Source organism: Prosopis cineraria, unplaced genomic scaffold (assembly GCF_029017545.1).
Source record: "Prosopis cineraria cultivar Desert tree isolate PC_DT_omini unplaced genomic scaffold, ASM2901754v1 PC483, whole genome shotgun sequence".
Taxonomy (NCBI): domain Eukaryota; kingdom Viridiplantae; phylum Streptophyta; class Magnoliopsida; order Fabales; family Fabaceae; genus Prosopis; species Prosopis cineraria.
Window position 1 is genome coordinate 27,293 of NW_026555808.1, and position 13,194 is coordinate 40,486.

Sequence of the window (13,194 nt, forward strand, 5' to 3'; positions counted from 1 at the left end):
TAAACCAGTGGGTTGCAAGTGGGTCTTTAAAACAAAACGAGGAGCTAGAGGTGAAATTGATAGATATAAAGCCAGACTTGTAGCTAAAGGCTACAACCAGAAAGAAGGTATTGATTACACAGAAACCTTCTCTCCGGTATCCACCAAAGATGTTTTTAGAGTGGTAATGGCTTTAGTTACACAGCTTGATCTTAATCTTCACCAAATGGATGTCAAGACTGCATTCTTGAATGGCGATTTGTATGAAGAAGTCTACATGATACAACCTGATGGTTTTGTTGAATCTGGTAAAGAACATCTAGTGTGCAGATTGAAGAGATCCATCTATGGGCTAAAATAGGCCTCTAGGCAGTGGTATCTGAAATTTGATGAAGTTATCACCTCTCTCAGTTTTGTTGAGAATGTCTCAGATCAGTGCATCTATCAGAAGTTTGATGGGAATAATTTTGCCATTCTTGTTCTCTATGTTGATGATATCTTATTAGCCAGCAATTCAATAAATTTCTTCAATGAGATAAAGCACCTATTGTCTTGCCATTTTGACATGAAGGACGTGGGTGAAGCCTCCTTCATTCTTGGGATACAAATTCATCGTAATAGATCTCGTGGTATTCTTGGTTTATCACAGGCCACTTATATTGAGCGGGTACTTAAGAGATTTAGAATGGATTCATGTTCTCCTTCACCTGCTCCTGTACAGAAAGGTGAGCTATTATCAGAGTTACAGTATCCCAAGGATGATAAGAAGAGGGCTGAAATGAGAAAGATACCATACGCTTTTGCTGTCGGCAGCCTCATGTATGTTCAAGTGTGTACTCGACCAGATATAGCCTTTGCCATTGGAGTGCTAGGTTGATACTTAAATGATCCAGGTCCGGATCATTAGAAGGCTGCTAAGAAAGTTATGAGGTATCTTCAAGGTACGAAGAATCATATGTTGACTTACAAAAGGTTAAATTCTCTTGAGGTGGTTGGGTATTTTGATTATGACTTTAAGGGATCAGAAGATCTTGAGATTGTTGGCTTTTCAAATTCAGAATTTGCCTCTTGTCTGGATGATCGTAAATCCACGACTGGCTATATTTTCATGTTGTCTGGAGGAGCTGTTTCTTGAAAGTGTGAAACAGACACTTACGGCAGTTTCATCCATGGAAGCTGAGTATATTGCTTGTTTTAAGACTACACGTCACGCTATATGACTGAGGAAGTTGATATCTGGCATGCGCCTAATTGAGTCAATATCACGTCCTCTGACCATTTATTGTGATAACAAATCTGTAGTATACTATGCTAATAATCACAAAAATTCCAGTCGTACAAAGCATTTTGATATCAAACTTATGTTTGTGAAAGAGAAAATTATTGAGTCTCAAACCCGTGTGGTACACATTCCTGGCACGCAGATGCTTGCAGATCCGCTGACTAAGGGCTTACCTGTAGAAGTTTTTCAAAATTATGTAACTTGTATGGGTATTGTGAATTCCTTTGATGTCCTAGTTTAGTGGGAGTTTGAGAACCTTTTATATTGCAATTTCTCTTTAGGCTTTGTTTTCTTCTGTGAGTTATGTTCAGTTCAGTTAGATGCGTCTATATCATTTGTATCCCTATAGGATTCAATGATTCTGTTGTGGTACGCTATGCATGTCACTTGTTTCCCATAAGAATCAGTGATTTATGTTGTTATCTTGCTGAGCTGTATTTGAAATAAAATTTCATGTTTTACTCAGATTATAAGATATCATATCACTTGTTTTCCCATAGGATTCAGTGATTTTATGGAGTTTCATTTTCTAAATTTGTTTGTGGCTTGTTTATACAACTTGCTTAATTAATGCAATCTAAGTGGGAGATTGTTGGAATATTATTTATGAATTAGCATTAATTAATAAGCCTAATATATTGGTCTTTATGATCTTGTATGGACCATGATAGGTGGACCACACAAGTAAGCCCAATGTGCAGAGGCCCAACCCACAACCCAGTAGCCGTCAGTTATTTCCTATCTCTTAACTGACTGAGTCAGAGATAATAGATAATATAATTATTTAATTATTTAATAAGGTGGTTACCGATCTTATCTATATAAGACGATTAGTCAGTAACCACAAACACACGACTCATTTTCTTCTACTTCCATTATCTCTGAACTCTCTGAAGGCTCTGGGGACCTGAGGGTCGTGTACCTGCCTATACTCGAGGTAATCGAGATTTCTCTAGCACTCATGGATTCTTCTGGTACGTATGAATTACTTTATTCTATCATATTATTATTATACATGTGAATTGAGATATTAAGATCTACATTGAAGTCCATATAAAAACTAATTAAAGTTCAGAATAAAGCAACATACAGTTAAAGAAAATATTAGAAGCATAGAGGGAGCGAGATGAGCGAGAATGTTGGTGGCACCATGCCATTTTTGCAGCCATTGTAGACCCAATAAGATCTTGATCGGAATCTACATTATAAGGCTTTTTCAAGAACGAAATTACAGAGGAGCAATATGTCGAGGGTAATCGGCAGGGGAAATGTTAGCTTTACCTGAAGACTTGTTTTTCGCTTACATTATCAGCATTTGTAAATGGAGGGTATTTTAGTCTTTTAACTATTAAACTTAATTTCATTTCAATTATACTGGATTGAAGTGAGATTTCAAATTTCAATGGGTCTCATTTATAATTACGTCACATCCCTGATCTTGTATTGAAATTCTCCATAAAATTAAACATGATGCAAATTTAAGAATTAAAAGCATACTTTCCAAAACTATTTTTTTTTTCAAAATAAAAAAAACATAATAAGACTTATAGTTATTTTTGAAACTACACAAAATATGACCTTTTCTACACAATACAGGCAAATCACTTCGAGATAACAAAGCAAGTAATAATCTTATTCACTATCCACACTCAGTAGCTTTTGGAGTTTCGAACATTATTTTTTTTTCTGTCGAATTATGATGTTCACATGATTCCAATTGAATTGTAAGCAATTTATCGTGTAAAATACTAGCAATTGATCAAGGACCGTTACGTTTTCAAACAATTAGGCAATAACAAATTCAAAGCAATTGAACAAAAAAAAAAAAATTCAAAGCAATTGAATTGCGTCTCCAAATTTTGGCACGTTCAAAGCAATTTTCACACAATTTTTTTTTACTGCACAAAATTGTCTGATGAGAATTTAATTCTCTCTCTCGCTCTCTCTCTTCAGTAAAACAATTAATTTTTTGAAGGGTCCACAGACGCCTAGATCACAAACTCCCCCTTTTTTATATATAAGAAAAAATAATTATATTACACAGTTTAAGAAAATCAATTAATTATAATAATTGTATATACAAATAAAAAATTAAATTAAAATACCCTTGTATTTAATCAAAATAAGGTTTGACTAATTATTTCTCGTGAATAAAAATTATGAATTTATAAAAGGTGGTTTAGGAAAGTTGTACTAAATATTTCTTGGGTTATGTGATTTTACTTATAAATAAGTACAAAACAACAAGTGATAGTTTCCTTATATATAAAAACGGATGAAGTATATCTAATTCATTATGAGCAAATAATTAATTAAAAATAGATACCTCATATGACTATGCAAAACAACATGCAAGTATTAAATACTTATTTCATCTGAGTTATTGAAATCTATATCAACATTATATAAACTAACTCATTCATTAATTTTAAGTAGAATATGAATTTAGACCAATTGATCTTGATTTCAATGGTTTAAATAATAAAGACACTCAATGACTATACTAAACACAGTCACCACCAAATTGAAATCCATATATATATATATACATATCTTTTCAACGAAATCATCACTGTTCAGAGAAAGAAAATTGGAAAACAATAAAATTATTCATTAAACTTACTCTAAAAACATGACAACGAAGATACTTTATGACGCACAGAAATATTTCAAATATATACTAATTTCATCAAACCATGATACGAAATACATATTTCAATGCCATCCATGTATTATTCCTTTCCCTTACTCTAATTATTCATACTTAACGCAAAGTGATCATAGATCATCACTTTCCTTTCACAGATCAGTAAGGTTTTTGTCCAACGTAGTTGCCAGGAGGATCATAGTTGCAACCAATGAAGGTTCCTCCATTGTTACACCTCACTTTAGCACATCCAACACGAACCGAATTCTTCCACACCACCTGAGTATAGTGTCCACACACCTTCCCTGGATCACACGTGTTGCTGTCATAGTGATAGTTCGCCTTCTCGGCCACCCACAGATTTACGGCAGCCGTGCCACTTAGGTCGCCGGTGCTACCGGCAAGGTTCTCACCATACTTGCCACCACCACCGGAGTGGACCAACTGGCAGTCACCCTGGCGTTGGTTAGCATAGTTTTGTGCAAAAGCAGCGACTGTGTCATCCCAAACTATGTTTGGAACACCCACTTGTGATCTTGCAGCGTTGTGGGCATTCACATAGTCTTGTGGTGAGTCTTGAGCAGAGGCCGTAAGGGCAAAGACAAAGAAGAAGAGAGAAAACGAAAGCTTCAAAGATAGCTTCATTGTTTGTTGTTGTGTGATGTACTGTTGGATGAAGAAATGAGAGATGAGGAATTGGGAAACCTTGGGGAGCAATTTATAGGGATTTTCGTGTGGAAAATTAATAATCTTGGTCCTATAGGTCGAATCTTATGGTTTGCGGGGTCCGTCTTCAGCACTCAACAGGGTGATAAGTCACCCTGATGAGGCCATCCAGATTTAAAGTTTTTAATTTATATCTTATATTTTTAAAAATAAAAATTATAAACTTTTTAATATACCTGTTAATTATGAATCTGAATGGTATAAATTTAATCTGGATAGTTTAACTTAATATTAAAAATTTTATATAAATTGATTATCTAGATATATTTTATACAGTCGAGATTGAATATTTATTTTTATATATTTATTTTTGAAAATAAAATGTTAAAAAAAGATAATATCCTGAATGGAACTTTTCAAAAAAAATATTAAAAGTTAAAAACTTTAAATCTTGACTGTGTAGAGAAAATCTAGATAGGCAATTTATAAAAAAAAATTAAATATTGAATTTGGGCATTCCAAATTAAATCTAGATTATCCATATTATTGAAAAGCATATTTATTAACAAAATTATTTTTATTTACATAAAAATATAAACTAAAAATTTGAAATCTGGACCACTCATCAGGGTCGGAAATGATGACTGATGAGCAGCGAAGATGGTTCCTAGCCAGTTTAATTGTGTAATTGGCGATAAAAAGACTTGCAGATCTTATTTAATCACTTAATAGACAACAGATTATTATGTCTATTTCTCTAATTTGGTAGACCGTGCAGCTTGAAGAGATCCTAAATTAGTAAAAACATTGTTAAACTTTTGATAATTACTTATTTGGGTTGGATAATTAGAAGGGGTAGAAATTTCAAAATAATCATATCGTTTGGAGGGCGGCCGAGAAACTAAATAGATCAGTTTCTATTCTCTCTGTTTTTTTTATAATTAATATAACGATTGTTATAAGCTATAACCTATTAGGGTTGTGTAGGCACGATGCATGAGTGCATAGTTGAAGTTTCAAAATAATCAATATGCGTGAATGACTAAGAGACTCTATAGTCTTGCTATTTGTTTGTTTCTGAGGTTGCCGTATTCCATTTGACTTTCCACAGATTAGACAAAAGAAAGCTATATTAGATTTTGAGGTTGACACAATAATTTAAAAATTGCATCATTTTTCTGGCTTAGTATCTCGATGAGATCTTTTTAAGTGAGATTTTTTTTTTTTCTATTGAGGTATGAGGCTAAAAGCTTGACCTTTAAATTTTAAAATTTTTTATTTAAATTGGTCTTTCTTGTGGTGAGATCTTTAATAGATTACAGTTTATATCGTAAATACATATATTTTCACCAAACATATAGGAATAAAAAAATTAAGCGTATATAAATTTTACGGTTTGTTTCCTAATTAATTAAATTCCGAAAAATATTTACCAAAGTACTAAACAGGCATAAAATTTTAAAATTAAAGTGAATGTATGTACATGTGTACATATTAATTATAAATATTTATATATGCATGTATCATCAGTAGATAATATATTATAACATGTCATAAAGTAAAAATGAAAATAAATGAATTTTATTTCAATATCGATTGATTTCTACTTCACAAACCATTTCTGAAATATTAAGTTGACTTTTAAGATTTAAATTTTGATGAAAATAGAGAACTACCGAGTGCAAAAAGGTATAAACACAAGTATTATACGATAAAATTTACTTTTATTACATGGAAAAAAAAGTCACCGAAATGGCATTCAAAATATGCAAAAAGTTTATCTAAACAAAATATGCATACATTTAATTTATAATTTTTAAATTTTTCGTATCTTACATATCATGCCATATTGTATTCAAAAATTTATTGAGAAAATAGAACATAAAAATAGGTACCTAAGAAGGTTATGACTCATGCAAAAGATCGATGTCACATATTTCCAATGAAGTCACTATTCAGGAAAGAAAAATAAAAACTTCAATTCCTCTAAACATGAAAAACATCAAATTTATTCTATGAATTGAAATTTTCTCTGAACTTATCCTGAGAATAGCAAACAAGATACACAAACAAGTACTTTAAATTTAATCTTATTATATCACACCGTGACACTACATGAACTTGATACAAAGTACATGTTTCTTTCCCATTGATATATTATTCCTTTTCTTCTATTTATTTATACTTAATGCAAATTAAATTTAAAACACTATACAATCATCATTTTACTCTCATTGATCAGTAAGGTTTTTGTCCAGCTATGTTGCCATGAGGATCATAGTTGCAAGCAACGAAAGTGCCTCCATTGTTACACCTCGTTTTTGCACATTCAAGACGAACCGAGTTCTTCCAAACCACTTGAGTATAGTGCCGTCACTCCACACCATCGCACAAGTTGCTCTTGTAGTCATAGTTCACCTTCTCGGCCACCCACAACTTCAAGGCATCAGTGCCACTCATGTTGCCGGAGCTCCGTGCGATGTTCTCCCCATACTGGCCACCAGAGTGGATGAGCCGATAGTCACCCTTTTGTTGGTTAGCATAGTTCTGGGCATAATCAGCCACCGTATCATCCCAATTTATGTTTCGAACGCCCACTTGTGATCTTGCTTTGTTGTGGGCATTTTCATAGTCTTGTGGCAAATTTTGAGCATGGGTTGTGATGGCAAAGAGAAGAAGAAGTAGAGATGAGATGAAAATTTGGATGATAGCACCATTGTTTGTTAATTAAATTGTGTAAAAGTGTTTTGATGTACAAATGTGGGACCTTGGGGGAGTTTATAGGAATTTTTGTGTGCAAAATTAATTTGGATCGTATAGGTCTAACCATGCAGTTTGTGTAAATAGAGAGAAAGAGATTAATTAGTAGATTATCCCCATTTAATTAACAAATCACTCAGTAAAAATGTTATATTGTTAAAAATGACTAATTAGGGTTGGATGAGAAGTTGTGGAAATTTCAAAACAATCATAATGCGAAGAGGACTAACGAACTCAAACATTACATCTTTTTTTTTTCTTGCCATTAAACCATATTAATATTAATATTGAGTAAATAGACATGGTGGCTGGTCTTATATATTTAACAGGTCGTCCAATATTATGTCTATCCTTCTTCAATTATATAAACTCTCATGTTGGAAAAATATTTATTAATAGGAAAAATTGTTAGCCAAAACAAATTGGTCGTACGTATTTAACATGGGGTGAAAATTTCAAATAATCATAATGCGTGAAGAAGTCGAAAACTAGAGAACCGTATTCCACTTGATTTTCGACAAAGTAGAAAAAAGAAATCTAGCTATAATAGATTTTAAGGTTGACAAAATAATTTTAAAATTCCTTCATTTTTCTTGCTTCGATTTCTTACTGAACAACAAAACAAGTACGTAATTTTAAGATTAAATTACACTAAGTTGTGTATATTGAATATTGGTAAATTAACAAGATTGTATATGTTCTCAAATCTGTGTAAATATTTTGCAGGATTAGTATGATACTTTAGGGACTTTTTCCCACGTAATACAAATATATTTATATAGTGTGTTACTGTTAAAACTGTGTTTATACCTTTTGCCCTCGTAGTTCTTTATTTTCAACAAAATTTACAAGTCAAATGAATATTCCAGAAATGGCTTGTGAAGCAAAAATCAATTGATTTTAAAATAAAATTCAACTATTTTTTTTTCATTTAATATCACGTTAGATGGTATTATTTTAGTGTCTTATTACCTATGTCCTAGTAGACGAGTAGATAATTATTACATTGGTTATATTTAATAAACTTTAATCTGCTTAATTATATTATTTGGAAATTTTGCGTATAAATATAGGGGATAATATAATCACAGCTTATCATATGATTAAAATTTTGTTCGCGTAAATTAAATATATGTTAAAAACGTATTGAATAATTTCATATTATTTTAATTTTATTGTGTAAGAATATCATTTTTTACATTTATTGTGTAGGATTTAGAGAAAGTTTCAATGTCTGAATATTCTTGTTTCATGTCTTATAGGGCCTTAAGCCATTATGTTTAGCTAGGTACTTATATACTATATATATTTGATTTATTGGGGAGAAGTATATATAGTTGCATATATAAATCTAATGGTTTTGTTCAACGTTGTGTTTTGTTTCTTATGGCTGACAAAATTATATTGACATGAACCCTCTTGCTAATTCCACGAAAGCACAAACTTAAAAGTCACGGTTGGGAAAAATATACTTTTATATTCTTAAATTTATATTACGATTTTTTAGTATTTTCATTGTATACATTTCGACCAAAATTTTTTCTTTTCATTATTCATCATTACTTAATTTTATATAGGATCAGACTTTCAAAATATTTTTTAAAATATTAAAAAAAATTATTACAATCTTAGAAAAACCCGAATTCAATAGTTATCAAACCTAAATGGGTTTTCTCCTCCATTTGTATGCAATTGATGATTTTTTCAGAATGAAAATGACATTAAAAAAAAAACACACACACACACACGCACACAGAGAGAGAGAGAGAGCTCTCCTAATTTCATCTTTTTTTTCAATCTAAAAATATTTAAATACTCAAATATTACAAGTGTTTTGTTCATTACAATATTTAAATTTTATTTCTGAAAAAACAACAGAAAGCAAAAGCTGGTGGGTAATTTTAAACTAGTTGCTAGTTTACTTTAAGGAAATTATATCAATTATTTATTTATTTATTCAAATATAATAATAACCTCCTGAATTAGTTACTTTTTATTATTAATAGTTCACTAATTACGTATGAAAGAAACTTTACAAAAAATTCTTAATATACAGAATTGATATTTATTTAATCTTACGTCTTCATTTTTCATTGCCTACCTAAAATAATTTTTATACTTCTTTTGTTAAAAAAATTAAATGAAAGAAAAATAAACGGAGAGAATAATAGATAGGAATAGGAGTGAGATGTACATGTGAATCGAAGTTTTATCACTTTATCTATTTCTCTTCTTGCATGACTTTTTTTAAATAAAAAAATCCATATCGAAAGTATTTCACCTAATTTAGTCATTATCCTATTTAAAACGTTACATAAACTGTAATAAGATAGCATTAAGAGAATTTTTACAAGCTGACCAACTAAAGTTTGATGTGAATTGTGGAACTCTCATCACTTAAACAAATAGTTTAGAAAATTGAATCTCAACTATTCTCTATGTACAGTAATTTAATTTGGAGAGATCTATCATTTGCTCTCAGTATTTTAATGGAGATATTCTTAATATGCTTGCAACGGAAAAAAAAGAAGAAGAAGAAGAAGAAGTTTCAAGTTAACAACTATATATTCAGAACACGTTTTTCACTCTCTTTATACGATTGACCAAAGAAAATATGAAATCTTTTGTATTTGGCTGAAGTAATTTTCTTCACCGTGTATCAAGGCCCTAAATTAAAGGGCTGAGTCCTTTATATGTAGCTGTGAAGACAACGTGAAACAGGCATTATTCAATGTATATACGGAGTAGCCAGGAAATTAAAAGTCAAAGGTTTGAATTTCATGATATATGTTTAGTCTTAAATATGAATTTTATGAACCAAAAAACCTATCGAAAATGTAATTTCTATAGTTCCCGAATTTTTTTTCAATTATCAATTCAGTTTCAAATTTTGATTTGAAACAACTCAATCTATAGTTTATTGACTTTAAACAATTTAATTTTTACAATTTTTTATTCACTAAAACTCAATTCTTATCATTCATTAACTTAATAAACTACAAAACTTGAGTAATAATAAGTCAAAGTTTAAGAACTAAATTAATAGTTGTGAAAAAGTATAGACATTAAAAGTTATGTTATAGAATAAAACTATAATAGAACTTTTTTACAAGTTACTTGGGACTCGATTTTACTCAAATTTATATCAGTGAATAAAATTCATACAAAATGACTGAATAAGAAGAGTGTTGTTATAAGTCAATATTGAGGGAGAAGTCAATGGATCAGTCCAGATCAATCAGCCGTGAACGTGTTGTTAAAGTTAATTTCAAAACTTTGAATGGATCAAGCAATGAATATTCCCTATCTCCCATTAAGAGGTAAACTAAAATATCTTCAATATAAAATTACAAGTGGAAAACCAACTGAATTAGATATCATAAAGACTTATTTTTAAGCTCTTGATCTCCGAATACTTTTTGCTAATTTTCTCTGGCTTTAATTATGTCTTTTTTAATTTTAAATTACTTTCATCTCTTAATGTTATATGGTTTAAATTCGTCTTAAATTTTACATTTATCGTTTTATTAATTTTATTAAGTTTTAATCTAATTTTAAATTTTATCTGAACTTTCATTTTTGTCTTTTGAATTTTGTGGCTATGTCAAATATACTATTTAATTGAATGTCGTTAAAAGCAAACTGTTTGATTGGCTTAAAAAAAGGAAAATATTTAAATATTTTTATTTAAAATAATGATTGAGTCTGAACGAAAAAAATAAAATAAAATAAAATAATGATTGAGATACAAAAGTAAACAACAGGTAAAATTGAAAAACTACATTATAACAAAATGAAGTTAATGGAAAAAAATGGTGAGATTTAAAATAAATTTTGAGATTCAAATTAAAAACATAAAATTAAGAAATGAAAATGAAACCAATTTTTGGCCCAAAAAAGAAAATGAAACCAAAGTAAATTAAAATTAAGAGATAGAAGCTTCCAAAAAAAGAGAGAGAGATAGAATCAAACCTAAATAAAATTAAGAGATAAAATAAAATAAATTTAAATCTTGAAAATAAAAAATATTGCAACCGTTAAAAAATATCATTGGGATTGAAAAATTAATTAATGATTGAGAATTGTGTTAAAGGAAAGCTATTTGAGTTTATTTAAACAAAAGATACATACATTTAATTTATAAGAGTTTAATTGAATGGTATTAAAGGAAAACCATTTGAGTTTTTTTAACTTAAAATAATGATTGAGATTAAGCAAAAGTAAACACGAGGTGAAATTAAGGAACAAAATCAGAACAAAATGAAGTCAATGAATGGATTAAAAAATATATCATTGGGATCCACCTACAAAATACTAACAAATTAATAAACGGATGCAAAATAAAACTACCAAGTTGTTATCACTACTTGCATTTGTAATATTCCCAACTCCCAAGAACACTTCATAGAATTTTTTTTATTTTAGTCATCAAGTTGAGTGTTTAATTAATAATCTAACTTTTCACAATTTTTACGCACTATATTCTTACTATTTTAATATAATAATTTAATTTAGAGGGATCGTGTGAATTATATTACTAAATAGTATACATTCTAAACGTTTGGAATTAACAGGATGAATAAGATGAACAAGGGAAGTTTGATTTGAACAATTTTTCAGACTAGATCTAAAACCCAAAAAAAAATGAAAATTTAATTTTCCCACATGACTTAAAGGGAAAATAGTATTTAAGGGTAAAAATTAATTACAATTAAATATCCAAACATTATGAAATTTCAGAAAAGACGACATATAGTCCTTGGTTCAGATTAAAATTTTTCTAATTGATTTTCTTCGTGTCGTCTTTCAAATTTTAGTACTAATCTTCCACATTTTCAATAGTTGTCTTTAGCATTTTCAGTGCTCAGGTTTTTATTTTTTTTCAGTAATCATCTTAAATGTTTTCTATACTCATTTTTTATGTAATATTGAAAAGAATTAAAGACTAGTGTTTCCAGCATCAAAACCATGAAATATGAGCATTGAAAATATTTCAAATAATTAGTGAAAAATTGAAAAAGTTTTGCTACAGAAAATGCTAATGATGAGTACTGAAGATGCAAAATATAAGCACTAACGATGTAAAATATGGGTACTGAAAAAATCAACTTGGAAATGTTTTAATTTGAATTTAACACTATAGTCTTCTTTTTAAAATTGTAAAATTTTAGGATCTGAACTATAAATAATATTCTGAGAGGGCTTTTTAAAAAGCCGTTTTCCCTAATTAAATTAAAGTGTCTAATAAAAGATGCAATAAAAAGAGAATATCACATCATGAGTTTCATCTTCTCTTTATCTTAAGTGATATTTCCAGTTTCCTACGTGTTTCATCTTTCTCTCTCTTTTTATTTTTTGCTTTTCTAGATAAGAAATATTCTTAAGATGGGCACCGTGCTACTTAGCACCAATTAACACTACATTTTGCGATGTTAATTTTTTTTCTTTTCTTTTTTAAATAAAAAATTATTATTATTATTATTATTATAAATAAATAATTATAAAATTATTATTTTATTATTCTTGTTAAATTTATTTTGAACAGTTCATATAAAAATTTTAGTCTAAACAGTTCAGATCTGTACTAAAAAAATTATAAAATAATGGCCTAAAAAGTTTAAAATAGGGGTTGAGTTTAGTAGAATGAGCTAGATTCTTACAATGTAACAAAATAATATTTAAATTTTTATTAAAAAGAAAGTACTTATATTTAATACCCAATCATGTCTTGAATGATATTATTTCTCATGGATAGACAACTATGCAAAATTAATAAATAAAAAATATTTTATAAAATATATTTAATTACAGTTCTAATTTTTTTACTACAATTCTCAATTGTTCAAACCAAAATTTATAT

General features: G+C 29.3%; 1 protein-coding gene and 1 pseudogene across 1 annotated transcript; both read right to left on the reverse strand.

The window, feature by feature from the left end:
• Nucleotides 1-3,926: 3,926 nt before the first annotated feature.
• On the reverse strand, nt 3,927-4,605 carry LOC129297262 (pathogenesis-related protein 1-like). The gene has a single exon (XM_054935620.1). It carries the CDS (start codon nt 4,551-4,553, stop codon nt 4,068-4,070), a length of 486 nt encoding a protein of 161 aa, XP_054791595.1. The 5' UTR covers nt 4,554-4,605; the 3' UTR covers nt 3,927-4,067.
• Nucleotides 4,606-6,812: 2,207 nt separating this feature from the next.
• Nucleotides 6,813-7,292, reverse strand: LOC129297260 (pathogenesis-related protein 1-like; annotated as a pseudogene).
• Nucleotides 7,293-13,194: the final 5,902 nt, after the last annotated feature.